Source organism: Ciona robusta, chromosome 4, assembly GCF_009617815.1.
Source record: "Ciona robusta chromosome 4, ASM961781v2".
Classification (NCBI taxonomy): Eukaryota; Metazoa; Chordata; class Ascidiacea; order Phlebobranchia; family Cionidae; genus Ciona; species Ciona robusta.
Genome location: NC_143238.1, coordinates 3,574,100 through 3,589,737, shown reverse-complemented (window position 1 = coordinate 3,589,737; position 15,638 = coordinate 3,574,100). Strand labels below are relative to the sequence as shown.

Sequence of the window (15,638 nt, the reverse complement as noted above, 5' to 3'; positions counted from 1 at the left end):
CTGCTTGCAAAAATAAAGCTTTGTTTAATTTAGAATACATGAGTTAATTTTACCAATGCTTTATAATTACCCATATTGTCAATAAAAATCAGCCAAACAGCTTTCAATATCAGCTAAATCAAAGCTAAATCAAAAATTATTATTTTGGGGGGGATTGTTTCTTTTTCTATGTATGGCTGATAATTTAGACAACCCATTAGTGACCACTGGGTTGGAGCAATTGCCGTTAAGTGTCTTGCTCAAGGACACATGCGCCCACAATGGTAGCAGCCTTGAACCCATTACCTCAGGGTTAAAGGCAGGCGCACCAACCACTACACCACGGCGCCGGAAATGACGTGATGGCAACAAAGTAGTTAAAGGGCCTAAACACACCCCACGTCACTTTTGTTTTTTTATGGTAAATTCGTAAAGCGACCGTTTTATTGATTCCAAAAATACTTTGCTTATTAAAATTGGTCCAGTATAGGCGGAGATATTCGTCCTCAAACAGTGATCTCTAGCGCTATCTTTTTTTTACTACGAGCTCCGTGATTGTGACGTAGGAACGTACTAGTCACGTGACTGATTCATTCGTAAAAGCGAAACCTGCGTTTTTTTTTGTGCTTTTTTGCGTTTTTTTTGTTCCCTCGTTTTTCGCTGAAAACACTGCCTCTCGCCTTTCTGAATGAGAGCGGCCACGCTTCAACAATTTTGTTACGTGTTTGTCACGTGGGTAGTACACTTCTCAATTTTTTTCGCCACGCAACTTTCAAATCAGTTTTTTGAATTTCACGGTGTTTGAGCTGGAATATCTTTGGTTATACAGAACCGATTAAAACAAGTAAGGTGTCGTTGGAATTAGAAAAACACACTATCGATTAAAGCGAAGTACATTTGGGGTGTGTTTAGGCCCTTTAAGATTCACAAAGTATCTACAAACTAGAATTTGAGTACGGAACAATACAGTCGGTTTTCTATATAAAAGATGATAATTAAGGAATAGTTTGCTTTTGATTTATTCATATAGTGTTTACCAGAGTCCGTATATAAACATATAAACATGATAAACATATAAACATGTTTTTATACGGACTATGGTGTAACGTCTTAATTTGCTTCATAATTCGCTCTTGCTTTGTAGCAGCTTGTTTATGTCCCCTAATTTTAATTTCTCATGCGTGTGTATTTTATGTGTTATGTGACGTCACAATTACGCCACGTTTTGGCTGCTGGTAAACATTTTTTATCTTTCTTTTCCGATCACCTCGCAGTCCAAGTGTACTGTTGTATTTATATCTGCCAACATCCATCTTGTTTGAATAGTTACCCCTGAGCGGCCCTGTGTGTGCCTGCTATCTTGTCCTAAAATTGTTCGGTAGGTGCTATGTTTTTTATATATCGTATTATTTTGTGTGATAGTATGTAAACCGTACGCCCTGTGTGTGTGTATGTATCACTTAAGTGCCTGTGTATTATTTAATCGTGTATATATTTTTAGAAAACCGTGCGTGCGTGCGTGCGTACATACGTACCGTACAGTGCGTACCCGTTCAAAATAAATTCGTTTACAACAAATCAACGTACGCGTTTTCGTCAATCTACAACCCTCGTGTGACCTGTCGGGGCGACCTAGGACACGCCTCTCATAGACCGTTACATGAAAGTTTTCGAACAGTCAAGTTTTCGACGAGTTCCAGTTTGAACATTTGCGAGCTATTCTAAGCTTGAGTTATTGAACAATTATCGCTGTTTCCCTTTTTGTATTTTTGTTGTTGTATGTTTTTTGGGTATTAACCCTTTGTACCTTTTTAAAGTAAACCTTCGGCAGCTTCCGACAGTTATAATGTCTACGCGTTCGAACATAAGCCACCCCGCGGAATCACCAGTTATAGATACACCTTCCCCAGTCGAGACGCCTGAAAGAATGGCCACCAACCTTAAAAATCTTGCCTCAGCGAAACCCGCTGCGGGCCCGACTGACTTACAGCCCATAAAGACGAAAATTGACAATCTGTATATAATGGCCGAAAAGGCTATATTCAGAATCGCGGATGCGAAGGCCCGAATACTCAATGAACCGCTACAACCGATTGAGCTAAAAGATGAGTCCGCTTGCTCAGATCCTGCTGCTGGTACTCGACCACCAGCTCCAAGCCCTGTTTCCGTACTACGTCCTGGACCTGCGAACCACCTAGTTAAGAATACAACTCCCGAGGTGATAAGTGACCACTCCCGAGCTGATCAGCAACCTAGTCCCCGAGAGACTTACTGTGAACAGACAGCTCAGAACTATCGCAATAATAATACTCCCCTGGTGAAGTTGGCTGATGTCAAACATGCATCCTCATTCGATACGGCAGACGTTTTTCCTAGTATAGTAAGAGCCGTCGGCGAGGGTATGCATATGCCGAGACCCGAATATTTGACGTTTTCTGGTGACCCGATGGACTACTGGATGTTTATTCGCAACTTCGAAGCGAATCTCGAAAGCAAGGTAACTGACGATAAGCTAAAAATGACACTGCTGATGCAACAGTGCAAGGGAAAAGCCAAGAGTCTTATCCACCATTGTTCTGTTTTGGATCCTCATGAAGGCTACATTGAAGCGAGGAAGATTTTGTATGAGACTTGTGGAAAGCCTCATGTCGTTGCAAGAGCATTTGTGAAAGAGCTCACTGATGGTCCCAACCTGAAACCGGACGATGCTGCCGGGATCCGTAGGTACGCTCAGATTTTGCAGAAATGTCTGCTTATACTTCGTTCGATAAACAACTTAGGTGATTTGAACACCGTTGATCGTCTCGTTTCGTTAGCACATAAACTGCCATATGAATCTCAGAAGTTGTGGCGTCGTCGTGTCGCCCGCATACAAAGTCGCTTCGGAAGTGAAGCCACCTTTTCAGATCTCGTAGAATTTGTTAATGAAGAGGCCGCTGTTGCCAACACTAGGGATGGGATGAAATTAAAATTACCCGGATTCGGCGAATCCGGGTAACGAGAAACGTTACCCGGTCGAATCCGAGTGCCCGGCGAGTGACGTCACAATAGGCGAGTGACGTCAAAAAGGCATTTTTATTTATGTATTACGCGGCTGTCGTCGAGTCCGCACGAGTATGCGGTTGTCATATAAAGCGAAAATGCGCCTTGTGTAGCCTTACATTGCATGCATGCAAGCAAGTATAGACACGTCCGTCGCCGAATTAGTAGGTATCAAAACGAAATAACCATAATCTAGTCGATCCATCAGACATGTATACATTGATTAGCGCATCAATTCAACTGAATATGTGGAACGAATTTTTATTTACATACGGAACGAATTTTTATCCATAAAAAAAACATTTATTTACATGAGAGGCACAAATTCCTAGACACCATTTAATACAAAAAATTAAGTTTTCGGAGATTGTAGTGCAAAAATGTTAGCACTTCCACATTCTTTGGCTTGAGACGATTACGCAGGGGAGATACAATCACGCCCGATGAACTGAAAAGACGTTCCGACGATACACTTGTTGGTGGACAAGAAAGAAGTGATACAGCTAAGGAAAACAATGCGGGACAGTCCGGGCGGTGATCCATCCAAAAATCCAACGGCGACTTTGAAGACTTTATTCGTTGGCTTCCAATGTAACGCATAACTGTTGTTTTTATTTTATTTTTTTGTTGTTCGGCGTTCTGTTCCGATCCTGGCGTTGTTTCAGTGTCAACAATTTGATCGTCGGACAGAGGACACTCAAACAAAATGCTATCTTCGTTGCCGGAATCGTCTGTCGATGACAGGTGTTCACCAGCATCGACACCAGTGTTTTCACTACTAACATGCTGCAGAGCAAGTTGCTGTATGGCATTAGAAAGACGAGTAACTTCTTCCGTATCATCCAACCAAGAAGTTTTAAATCTCGGGTCCAATATTGCAGCAACGGCGCAGGTGGTATATATGTCATTGTTGTAGAAATAGCAATCTTTAGATTGTGGCACACCACGATGTGGTTTACTAAACCTGTGTTCTAACTGCTCTTTTAGTACCGATATGAAAGTGCCTATACCAAACAACCTGCATTCTCATGTTCAAATCTTTTCAATTTCCTCACAAGATTTACTTTAATAGGCAGAATGTGAGAAATTGTTGCTGCCTCGCCGCTCAGCTCACAGGTGGCTTTATCGAACATTTTTAAAACGATTGTTAATGAATCAACTAGCTTCCACTCATTAAACGATAGGTTCTGAAACTTACCATGGGTCTGATATAACTGATTTATTGCGGGTTTCTGCTCCAATAATCGCTCAAGCATAAAAAATGTTGAGTTCCAACGAGTTGGGACATCTTGGATGAGCTTGTGTTTTGGAAGGTTAAGATCCGTTTGTACTGACTTTAACATGCCGCATGCCCGCGGAGAATGGTGGAAGTGTGTAACAATACGACGAGCAACGGCGACTGTATCATTGACCGTTCGTTGGGAATTTTTTAAGGCGTGGTGTACAACTAGGTTGATGGTATGTGCCATGCACCGCACTCCCTTGATCTCACCATCACGCAGGGCTTTAACAACGTTGGCTGCATTATCGCTGACCATGTACCGTAACTGTATATCCCAAAGAGCTTCTTGATGTTTTATCTCTTCTAAGATATGCTGAGCAGTATGCGACCCTTCTAATTCGTTACACGACAACACGTAGGACAGAAGACGAAGATTGCCCTTATCACACGATACAAAATGAATCGTGAGGCTCATATACGCGATGTTTTGAATGCTTGTCCATATATCTGTCGTTCCAGCAAAACAACCCATCGAATTATTGACCTGGTGTTTTATAAATTGTCTTACCTGGGTGTAGATTTCAGGCATGCACGTTTCAGTTATATATTTTCTTGACGGAATATTATAGCGTGGTTGGAGTTCAGTAATTAAACGCCTAAAGCCTTCGTTTTCGACCACAGAGAAAGGAAGAAAATCTGCTGCAACCATCTCACATATAAGTTTTGTAATTTTTTGGGCAACCGGGTGCGTTGTTGAAAAACATTGTTTTTTGGCAAACATCCCTTCGATTGTCTGTTGAGCGGTCGGTCTTTTACCGCAGTTGCTTTGAGACGACGCACCACTTTCTTGCTTCCTTACATCGATTTGATGTTTTAATAGTAAATGCTTTATCATGGAGCTTGTCGTATATGTAGCAACAGACTTTCCTCGACTTATCGATACGTTGCACAGATTACATACTGTTGTAGAGGTGTCTTTTTCCATTACTTCAAAATATTTCCAAACAGAAGATGACTTTGAAGTAGAACTCATTCTTATTCTTAATTCTCTTGTACAGCAACAATTTCACGGAGTATAGTATACATAAATGCGTTTGGTTTATTTTTACGCACAGTATTGCGCAACTCGAATGAAGGTATGTTTGTTACGTCATAGTACGAAATGTTACGTCGGACTTTGTTGCGCAACATGGATTAACGGGCCATAAAAACGTTTGAATACCCGCCGTACAAACCATTTTTTCCGTGTTATTAAATGACGAACAACTAAAATATTAATGAAATTACCCGGACAGAGTAATTGCGATACCCGGCCGGGTCCGAATACCACGAAAACGTCGATACTCGACCGGGTAATTGGACCCGGATTCGACCCGGTGCATCCCTAGCCAACACGTTAAATGGCCAACTGTGCGTATTTAGAAAAAACGACGATAATAAAAAGATGAACCGACCGAAAGCCAGATTCGCGACATGTGCGAATAATGTCACTCAATTTGGTGCTGAAGCACCACAGGGCTATCCAGTCAAGGGGTACCCCAGCTGCTATTGCTGTTCCGGAAACCACTACTTATCGAAATGTGAGGTTTTTCGTAAGTGGACGTTAGAACGACGCCGAGACTTTCTTAGGGAGAGGTTCCGATGTTTTAATTGTTTTGGTTCTCGCCATACGTCGAGGACATGCTCCAAGAGAAGCGCCTGCAATGTTGAGGGATGCAACAGAATGCATCACGGTTTACTACATGACAATAAACCACCAGTCACGACTAATAGAAAAGACATATCTGAGACTAGTCGTACTTTTAGTAATGTAACTTCTGCGAACTGTAATTCTGTCAAGAAAACTTCGAGTTCCTACTTTTGTGTGATTCCTGTCAAACTTTATGCTAATGGGAAAGAACTGGCTACACACGCCTTCTTGGATCAAGGTTCTGATACAACGTTTTGTGACAAGAGAGTAATCGAACGCTTAGGTTTGTCCGGCAAGTCGAGACAAGTTACCATGAACACAGTTGGAAGAAGACCTGTGAAGCACGACGGATTCAGTGTCGACTTTACGGTCACGTCTCTCGATGGCAGCGTGGAAATCCAAATCGAAGATGCCTTATCCATAGACAGAATACCCGTATTCCCGAATCCGAAACCCTCAGCCATGGAACTTGAATTGTTGCCTCATCTTCGTGATTTGGATCTACCCGACTCGAGCGGGGGAGAAGTGTTGTTACTGATCGGTACTGACGTTCCGTACGCACATAGAGTTCTCGAGGTACGGACAGGAGAAACTAAGCACCCGTTTGCTGCTAGGACACCTCTTGGCTGGTCTCTTGTTGGTCCTTCTTTGCGATACCCAGCCATAGACAACGTACACGTGAATTTCCTGCTCTGCTCCGAACAGTTGGACGAGCGAATACAAAGATCGTGGACAGAAGATTTTACGGATGACCCGCGTGATCTTCCATTCCCCACCTCCGTTGAAGACCGGCACGTTCTTCAACTTATGCAAGAAACTGTGAAACACAGCAATGAACACTACTATTTGCCGCTACCATGGCGTTCTGGAATATCACTCCCATCAGGAAGCCGCCAGATGGCCGAGCGACGTTTGTCGTCGTTAAAGAATCGCTTGTACCGTGACGAAGCGTTAAAGGAAAAATATGTCAATCAGATCCAAGACTACATCGACAAGAATTTCGCTGAAGTGATTTCTAATCCTGAAGTTGAAAGTGGTAAACATTTGTGGTACTTACCACACCATCCAGTTTTTCATCCAAGGAAACCCGATAAAGTGCGCATCGTGTTTGATTGTGCCGCACAATATAAAGGAGTGTCGCTTAATGATGCGATATTGCAAGGCCCAGACCTAGTAAACAGTATAGTGGGCGTTCTAACAAGATTTCGAAAAGGAAAAGTAGCACTAGTTGCTGACGTGGAATCAATGTTCCACCAAGTTCGTGTCCAAGAACCAGATTACGACGCTTTTAGGTTCCTGTGGTGGCCTGGAGGCGAATTATCTAAACCTGCCGTGGAGCACCGAATGTTGGTTCATATTTTTGGAGCCACCTCTTCACCGAGCCTTGCCGCATTCTGTCTCCGCCGAACAGCCGAAGAATTCGGCGACCGATTCAGCGCCAGCGTCGCTGACATTGTGAAAAATAATTTTTATGTGGATGACTGTCTGACATCTGCAGACACCGTGAAAGATGCAATAGCTTTAGCGCAGCAACTTCGTGCCCTTCTGCAGTTAGGAGGATTCCGTCTTACGAAATGGATGTCTAGTCATCAGGAAGTTCTCGACGAAATTCCGGCTGCTGAACGATCAAAAACTATTACAGACGTACACCTACAAGGTTCCGTTAAGGAAAGGGTACTTGGTGTTCATTGGAGCGTGAACAAAGACGAATTTGGATTTGACGTATCGAACTCCATGGAAGGAAAGAAGTTCACTCGTCGTAACATTTTATCCGCTGTAAATACTTTGTATGATCCGTTAGGCTTTGCAGCGCCTGTAACCTTGGTTGCCAGAATTCTGCAACAAGAAATTGTGAGAAAGAAGCTTGATTGGGATGATGAACTCCCGGAAGCCGATATTAACGAGTGGAATAACTGGCTCAATCAATTACCTGATCTACACAAACTCACTTTGCCCCGTTGCTTTATACCTCCCCAGCTTGGAGAAGTAAATACGTACCAGATGCACCATTTCGCTGATGCATCAACCAATGGATACGGAACTGTATCGTATCTCCATACCATCGATGACGTAGGAACCACACATTGTGCCTTTCTGTGTGGCAAATCAAAGGTCACTCCCCCTAGGACAGAAAGTATTCCGAGATTGGAACTTGCAGCGGCAGTTCTCGCTGTGAAGGCCGACAAATGGCTACGAAGTCAGTTGAATTTCCCTAACTGTGAATCTATATTTTGGACGGACTCGTGTGCTGTTCGACAGAGCATATGCAACGTGGGAAAACGCTTCCACACCTTTGTTGCCAACAGGCTGGCGAAGATACACCGACAGACAGTGCCTTCACAGTGGAAGCATGTGAACTCTAAACTTAATCCCGCCGATATTGCTTCTCGTGGTGTGTCCGTGCAAAACCTGATTAAATCGCGGTGGCTAAAAGGACCGACGTTCTTGTGGCAGACCGAAGAGTTCTGGCCAAAGCCACCGGAAGCCAAACGCGTTATACCAAATGAATTTCACCCTATTGATAGAAAACCGATAGCAGTTAACCTGTGCACCCAATTGGAGTCGACTGACCGACTCATCGATCGATATTCGAGTTTGGAAAGGCTTAAAGTGTCAGTAGCTTGGCTGATGCGCTATAAGTCATATTTGCGCCAGAAGGGTTCGGTAACAACTGGTAAACTCAATACTGCTGAACTGAATACTGCTGAGAACGAAGTCATTAAATACGTACAAAGACAAGCATTTGCTTCTGTAATTGAATTTATATCGTCTGAAACTGCCGACGTTCAATCTGATCGCTGTTCCCGTCGTAAGTTAAAGAGACAGTCAAGATGGATGTCAAAACTCAACCCGATGCTGGTAGGCGGAATTCTTCGCATCGGGGGGAGATTGGAGAACGCTATGATCGCATTTGATCTCAAACACCCTGTTATTTTACCATATGATCATAAACTTACTGAGTTGATCGTCAACCGACATCACAGAATGGTTGGGCATTCTGGACCTGCCCATACATGGACATCGTTACGCCAAAGATTCTGGATCGCAAGGGGCGGCGCCGCCGTTCGAAGAATATTACGCAATTGTATGCTTTGCCGTAAGAGAAACGCGCCGCGTGGACAACAGCAAATGGCCGACTTACCTGCTGTCCGATTGACGGCAAATGAACCAGCGTTCACTTATACTGGAGTTGATTGTTTTGGTCCGTGGTTGTGCAAACGCGGACGATCTGAAGTGAAACGATACGGATGTATTTTTACATGTTTATCAATGAGAGCCGTCCATATTGAAATCGTGCATGATTTATCTACAGATGCCTTTATCAATGCACTAAGGCGATTTATCGGACGGCGAGGCAAACCCAAGGAAATTTACAGCGACAACGGAACGAATTTCGTTGGAGCCGAGCGAATTTTACGTGAATCACTACAGAATATGCGAGGAGTGGAGTCTTATTGTCGTCAACAAGCAATTGATTGGAAGTTTAATTGTCCTGCTGCTTCGCATATGGGAGGATCATGGGAACGACTGATTAGGTCCATTCGGAGGATCCTAAATACAATGATGACTAAGTATCAAACGCTTACCGACGACATGCTGCACACTTTGATGGTAGAAGTAGAAAGTATCCTGAATTCCAGGCCACTTTATCCGATAACAATTGACCCCACTGACAACGAACCACTGACACCAAATCATCTGCTGTTGTGTCATCCGTCACCGAACATGCCACCCGGATTATTCGACGCCAAAGATTCTTATAGTCGTCGACGCTGGCGACAGATCCAATTTCTTACAGATGAGTTTTGGAGAAGATGGTCACGAGAATACTTACCCACTATCGCATTAAGACAAAAATGGCCGGATCGGCAACCAAATCTACATGTTGGAGATATTGTGTTGATTCCCGATGATTCTGTTCCCCGTCGAAAGTGGGATATGGCCAGAGTCATACGTGTTTACCCTGACAAGCATGGCGTTGTTCGCCAGGTTGAGTTAAAAACAAAACTGAATACCATCAAACGGCCAATCCATAAGATATGCCTAATCTGCCGAGATAATACAAAAGTCGAGCAATAAATTATCGTGCATTTCGTTTCGTGTTATCGATATAGCCCGTTTTGTCGTTTTTATGCCAGATTGTTATTAATATATTTGTCCTCTGGCGTTTTACTTCTTTTATGCTTCATTGATTGTTTATATTTCAGTATATGTTGTGTTGTTTTTTAACGCTCTGAATTTATGAATGGAAGTTTCTGTTTATATTTTTACGCATTGTTTACATTCCGTCAGTGACGTCATACTGGTGAAAATTTGTTTGTTTACATCGTACGTAGTAGTTTTACCTCTATTTGTTTGTACTGTTCGTTATTATTCCGCAATTTATCCGTTCCTTCTGGTTTTGATTTTAAATGTACTTCGTTTCGTACTACCTTTGTACATTTGGGGGAGGATGTAACGTCTTAATTTGCTTCATAATTCGCTCATGCTTTGTAGCAGCTTGTTTATGTCCCCTAATTTTAATTTCTCATGCGTGTGTATTTTATGTGTTATGTGACGTCACAATTACGCCACGTTTTGGCTGCTGGTAATCATTTTTTATCTTTCTTTTTCGATCACCTCGCAGTCCAAGTGTACTGTTGTATTTATATCTGCCAACATCCATCTTGTTTGAATAGTTACCCCTGAGCGGCCCTGTGTGTGCCTGCTATCTTGTCCTAAAATTGTTCGGTAGGTGCTATGTTTTTTATATATCGTATTATTTTGTGTGATAGTATGTAAACCGTACGCCCTGTGTGTGTGTACTATTTAAGTGTGTATGTATCACTTAAGTGCCTGTGTATTATTTAATCGTGTATATATTTTTAGAAAACCGTGCGTGCGTGCGTGCGTGCGTACATACGTACCGTACAGTGCGTACCCGTTCAAAATAAATTCGTTTACAACAAATCAACGTACGCGTTTTCGTCAATCTACAACCCTCGTGTGACCTGTCGGGGCGACCTAGGACACGCCTCTCATAGACCGTTACATATGGTGTTTACCTAAGATAGATATATAAACATCTGAAACCGCAGTGGTTGTGTACGCAGTGTTGTTTTCTAAGATACCTTAAGCAGCCTAAAGGCAAGGTTACTAAACCGCAAACATTTAATTCGCTAGTAAGACAAAAAAAGCTAGACTACGATTACGGTTTAGCACGGCCTACTAGAGATATCTCTAGTAGGCCGTGGGTTTAGTTTTTATCAAAAAATAGATTTAGTACCTGTTCTTTATAATGGAAGGTTCACATGATATACTTGAAGCTAGTTATTCGAGTGAACCTGAGATGGTTGATGCGTAAAATGTAAGCTTATACAGTTGTGTACTATCCTTGCACGGAAATATTAGTTCTTATTAAAAAAAGTAAATGCAAAATATACACCCAGTGTTTAGAAGAGAGTATATTACAGTTATGTCTGCCCATGGCCTACTCAATGCGTATTGAGTAGGCCATGGTCTGTCGTATAAGGCAGCCGTGTAACAAAGTCTTTGTCAGCTTTCACCGGGCCGTACACCATATGGGTATTGCGAACCAGCTTTATAAGCCTTTACACTCGACTTAATGGAAATAACGTAACAATAGCAGATGTGTACACAGGTTACAAGGCTTTTTACGACGTTTGTTCATTTCACCCAAAAGTATTTTTGTATTGTCTGTTTCCATAGATTGTGACATATAGTACGATTGAAATGACTGGAGATATTAGTGTTGCTGGCACTCAAGATATCAACGGTGTAAAAAAGACCAAGAAGCAATGTGGAACCACATGTTCGTTGCTTCTACTTGTAATCTCATACATGCATCTATCGTTTATTTTATTTAGTGTTGTGTTTCTATATCGAGCTCCACCGTTAACTTGTTTGAGCAAGCAAGATGAGGTAATAATGAATTGTTAATTAATTTTGAGCCAAAGTTTCATTTGAACTTCGACTGTTTTACAGGATAACAGCACAACAGATTATCACGGTGCTATATTGGAATGCAGCTCAAGGTATGTAAATATACACCATGTTATAACGTATAGTAGGTGAGGAAAGAGGAGACATTTGATCGTGTTTTAAACAATTAACGAAGAACAATGGCACTTGCAGGGTTACGGTTTTATATTTCTTTCAATGTTCTTTGTTTACTAGCAAATGAGACGAGAAAATATAATCAAAAGGTGTCCCATCTCCCCCAACACTACTATATCATGTTTATCTGTAAACCTGTTGATTTACATACTGTATAATACACAGAGAAAGAAGCGATAACTTAACAGCAATCGCGAATGCCACTTGGCCATACGATCGTACTGATAACATCACGGGACATCAATCTGATATCTTGTATGATCAGTTTTGTGAAAATGGCTGGACATTCGATACAAAAGAGGGGAACACAGTCGTGTCTGAGGTTAGTATGGAATAATCAAAAGATTGAATCTTTTCCCGATGTGCGTGAAGTAATTGGGTATGTATAGTGGGGTGGGGTAAGATAGGACACCTTTAGTACATAATATCTAAATATCTTGATCGTGTTTTAAACAATTAACAACGTTTTATGAGAGTGGTGGGGATACAGTTTAAAAAATCCTTTAAATGTTCTTTGTTTACTACAAAATGGGACGAGAAAATAGAATGAAAAGGTGTCCCATCTCTCTCCACTCTACTATATACCGTTGAAATTATGAGTAGGTACAACGCCTAAGGATTAACAGTAGATGGCCTAGCTCGATATTGAAGATGTGGAGATTGTATTTAGACAGTTATGCCTGTGGCGCAGTTTTATATCCCTTGAGGATGTGCATTATGTTAATTTAATTTTTAAGATTGTGTACCAGTTATGTTGGGCAATTCAAACGGGGTTTATGCCTAACTTTTATGACACTAGTATACAAGAGCCATTAGAACCTCTTGTCATGACACTTCGTTGGTGTATTGTGTATAAGACGTTTGTCTTTTAACGAAATTAATAAAGATTTTCTCTTTAGTTTGGTTTGGAGTGCACAGCTGCATGGAAACGACCAACTTTACAGTCGTTGTTTATGGTTGGACTGCTGTTAGGAAGTTTATTTGGTGGAGCAATATCAGACAGGTTTCTTTTTTAAACTGATACTGAAGTTTTCTCATTAAATAAAAATAAAATGTTTAGGTTTGGTCGCAAGTATACATTTGCTGCTGCCTTCATTATACACGGATGTCTCCATTTACCATTGTCATTCACCACATCGTACGTGCAATACATCGTTCTACTTCACTTCACAGGAATTCTTCATATAGTGCAATATCTGGCTGGTTTTGTTCTAGGTATGTGAAAGTAAATGTCGTATATATTTAATACGCACTTGAGGCCACTCTTAAACATTTGCCGTTACAGTGCAAGAATTGGTTCAAACTAGCAAGCGAACCATCGCAGCCTTGGCTGTTAATGTTAGCTTTGGACTTGGGTATCTCATTGTACCTTTGGTCGCATATTTCATCCGTGACTGGCGTTGGTTTCTTCGCTTCTACACGATCGCATGTGTTTGCTACTTTCCAGTATTATGGTGCGTTTAGTATTGCAATGATCCATATACGTGCTCGCTGCTTTAATATTTGTTACATTTTTAGGTTTATCCCCAAATCACCAAAATGGGTGGCCTATCGCCCAAGCGATAAATTAACAATAAGAAATGCTAAAGAAAACGAAACTTTTCTAGGTGCAAATAACAATGTAAGTGTTTATGATGAACCAATTTGATTTTGAATATGTTCATGGTGTATGCACAATCTACAGGTTAAACAACTAGATTCAGAAAAGAAACCGACTCGTACTATAGACTTATTGAAGAAACCCATTTTAAGGAGACGTGTTTTGATTGTATGTTGGCTATGGTAAGTTTATGCTGGTATGCTATGCGGTAACATGATTCCCAGTAAAGAGTTTTTCTTGCAGGAACGTCAGTTATCTTGGATTCTACACTCTTAGTTTAAATACATCTAATTTGGGCGGAAATATTTATCTTAATTGCGTTTATGGAGCCCTTGTTGATATCGTGTCTTATGTTACGACTGCTTTAATTCTAAGCAAAAAAGGACGAAGAAGTTCAACCGCATTTACAATTGGTATCAGTGGAATTATGTGTTTAATTACACCAATGTTAAGGAATGGTGAGTTTTGACAAAAATATGAAAAATAACCAAAGGTTTACAATACCGATTAATCTCAGTCTCTCTACAATCAGGAAATAAAATATTTACCCTGATTCTATATAGTATAGTACTGTGGGGGAAGATGGAAATAACTTTTGGACCAGATATTTTGATCGTGTTTTAGACAACAAACAACAGTCTATGAAAGTCGTAAAAATACGGTTTATCTTGGTTTACTACCAAATGAAACGAGAAAGCAGAATGAAAATGTGTACCATCTTACCCCATCCTACTATATATATATATCATGTTCCTCATTTTTTTTGTAAAATATTTATTTCCTTATAAATAGTAGGGTGGGGTAAGATGGTACACATTTTCATTCTGCTTTTTCGTTTCATATATATATATATATATATATATATATATATACTAGTATACTTAACTAATATATGTGCAGAAATCCAACATAAATCAAACGTTAGATAAACCAGAGACGTTGCTTATAACATTCTCGCCCCTTACCAGCAAACGTCAACATTGGATTAGCAAGTGCTATGATAGGGAAGTTTTTTATTACAACTGCAATGAGCATTGTCATCTTGTACACTGGTGAGCTCTTCCCGACTTTACTAAGAAACACAGCCTACGGAATAGCTTCAATGACAGCAAGGATTGGGAGCGCCATTTCTCCATTTATAATATTTGCTGGTAGTTAATGTTTTTGATAATATTTTCACGAACACGTGTATATAACCCGTTTTTATAGGTGAGACCATGAACTTATCCATACCTTTCTATGTGACGGGTTGCCTTTCAGTTTTGTCTACTTTCTTGATCATTTGGTTACCCGAGACTAAAGTGACTGGTTTGCCAAATACAGTGGAGGAAGCGCTTGAACTTGAAATATATAGGTATACATAAAGAGTGGTTAAGTGACACGTTTATATTAATTTCACTGCTCACTTTTATAAACAGGACAAAGTTTTCTGTGAGAAAATTATCAGCATCTTTCCGAAGAAAGTCAGAAGCGACTACTATAGACACCGCAGCTTAATAAACTTTATAAGAAACTACAATAACTTTAACTTTACCGTGAGCGGTGTCAGTGAACTTTTTTGGTTATGCGAAAATGAGTGACAGCGGGTTATACCTGTTTAATTCTAAATAATACAAACACAGAGAAAACCACCAAACCTATTCTTCGATATCTGCAACGCTACCTATAAGCTGGGGGCTGATTATAGTTGGTTGGGGGGAGTTGGGACACTTTTAGCACATAATATCCAAATATCCTGATCGTGTTTTAAACGGTTTAATGGTGGGAGTTGTGAGCATATACGGTTTAATAATTCTTTAACTGTTCTTTGTTTACTACCAAATGGAACGAACAAATAGAATGAAAATGTGTCCCATCTTCCCTGCTATATACATATATATAATATATATTGTGTAATTAAACATGGGCATCAAAAATTAAAAAAAAGAGAAGCCGTTTACTTGTTATTCTCTATCAGTTTATAACGGCAGGCACATTTAAACCGACAA

The 15,638-nt window shown here is 40.8% G+C and overlaps 2 protein-coding genes across 2 annotated transcripts; both read left to right on the top strand.

Moving 5' to 3' along the window:
• The first annotated feature begins 1,825 nt into the window (after positions 1-1,825).
• LOC149736725 (uncharacterized) lies at positions 1,826-10,013 on the top strand. Its single transcript, XM_089877085.1, has 3 exons — positions 1,826-2,973; positions 3,445-3,555; positions 5,543-10,013. Exons 1-3 carry the CDS (start codon positions 1,826-1,828, stop codon positions 10,011-10,013), a joined length of 5,730 nt encoding a protein of 1,909 aa, XP_089733211.1.
• Positions 10,014-10,409: 396 nt separating this feature from the next.
• LOC149736724 (solute carrier family 22 member 21-like) lies at positions 10,410-15,567 on the top strand. The gene is made up of 13 exons (XM_089876380.1): positions 10,410-10,664; positions 11,643-11,855; positions 11,919-11,968; positions 12,216-12,372; positions 12,950-13,053; positions 13,111-13,265; positions 13,336-13,504; positions 13,569-13,671; positions 13,735-13,832; positions 13,894-14,108; positions 14,619-14,801; positions 14,860-15,004; positions 15,069-15,567. Exons 2-13 carry the CDS (start codon positions 11,667-11,669, stop codon positions 15,145-15,147), a joined length of 1,647 nt encoding a protein of 548 aa, XP_089732506.1. The 5' UTR covers positions 10,410-10,664; positions 11,643-11,666; the 3' UTR covers positions 15,148-15,567.
• The last annotated feature ends 71 nt before the right edge of the window (positions 15,568-15,638 follow it).

What these genes read in the sequence shown, in the direction of transcription:
- LOC149736725 (XM_089877085.1), top strand. Translation starts at nt 1,826, where the DNA reads ATGTCTACGCGTTCGAACATAAGCCACCCCGCGGAATCACCAGTTATA. An exon ending in CCCGGATTCGGCGAATCCGG is followed by an intron (nt 2,974 to 3,444) that starts GTAACGAGAAAC and finishes ACGATTACGCAG; the next exon opens with GGGAGATACAATCACGCCCG. An exon ending in AATGCGGGACAGTCCGGGCG is followed by an intron (nt 3,556 to 5,542) that starts GTGATCCATCCA and finishes CCGGACAGAGTA; the next exon opens with ATTGCGATACCCGGCCGGGT.
- LOC149736724 (XM_089876380.1), top strand. Translation starts at nt 11,667, where the DNA reads ATGACTGGAGATATTAGTGTTGCTGGCACTCAAGATATCAACGGTGTA. An exon ending in GGTGGAGCAATATCAGACAG is followed by an intron (nt 13,054 to 13,110) that starts GTTTCTTTTTTA and finishes TAAAATGTTTAG; the next exon opens with GTTTGGTCGCAAGTATACAT. An exon ending in TTCTAGGTGCAAATAACAAT is followed by an intron (nt 13,672 to 13,734) that starts GTAAGTGTTTAT and finishes CACAATCTACAG; the next exon opens with GTTAAACAACTAGATTCAGA.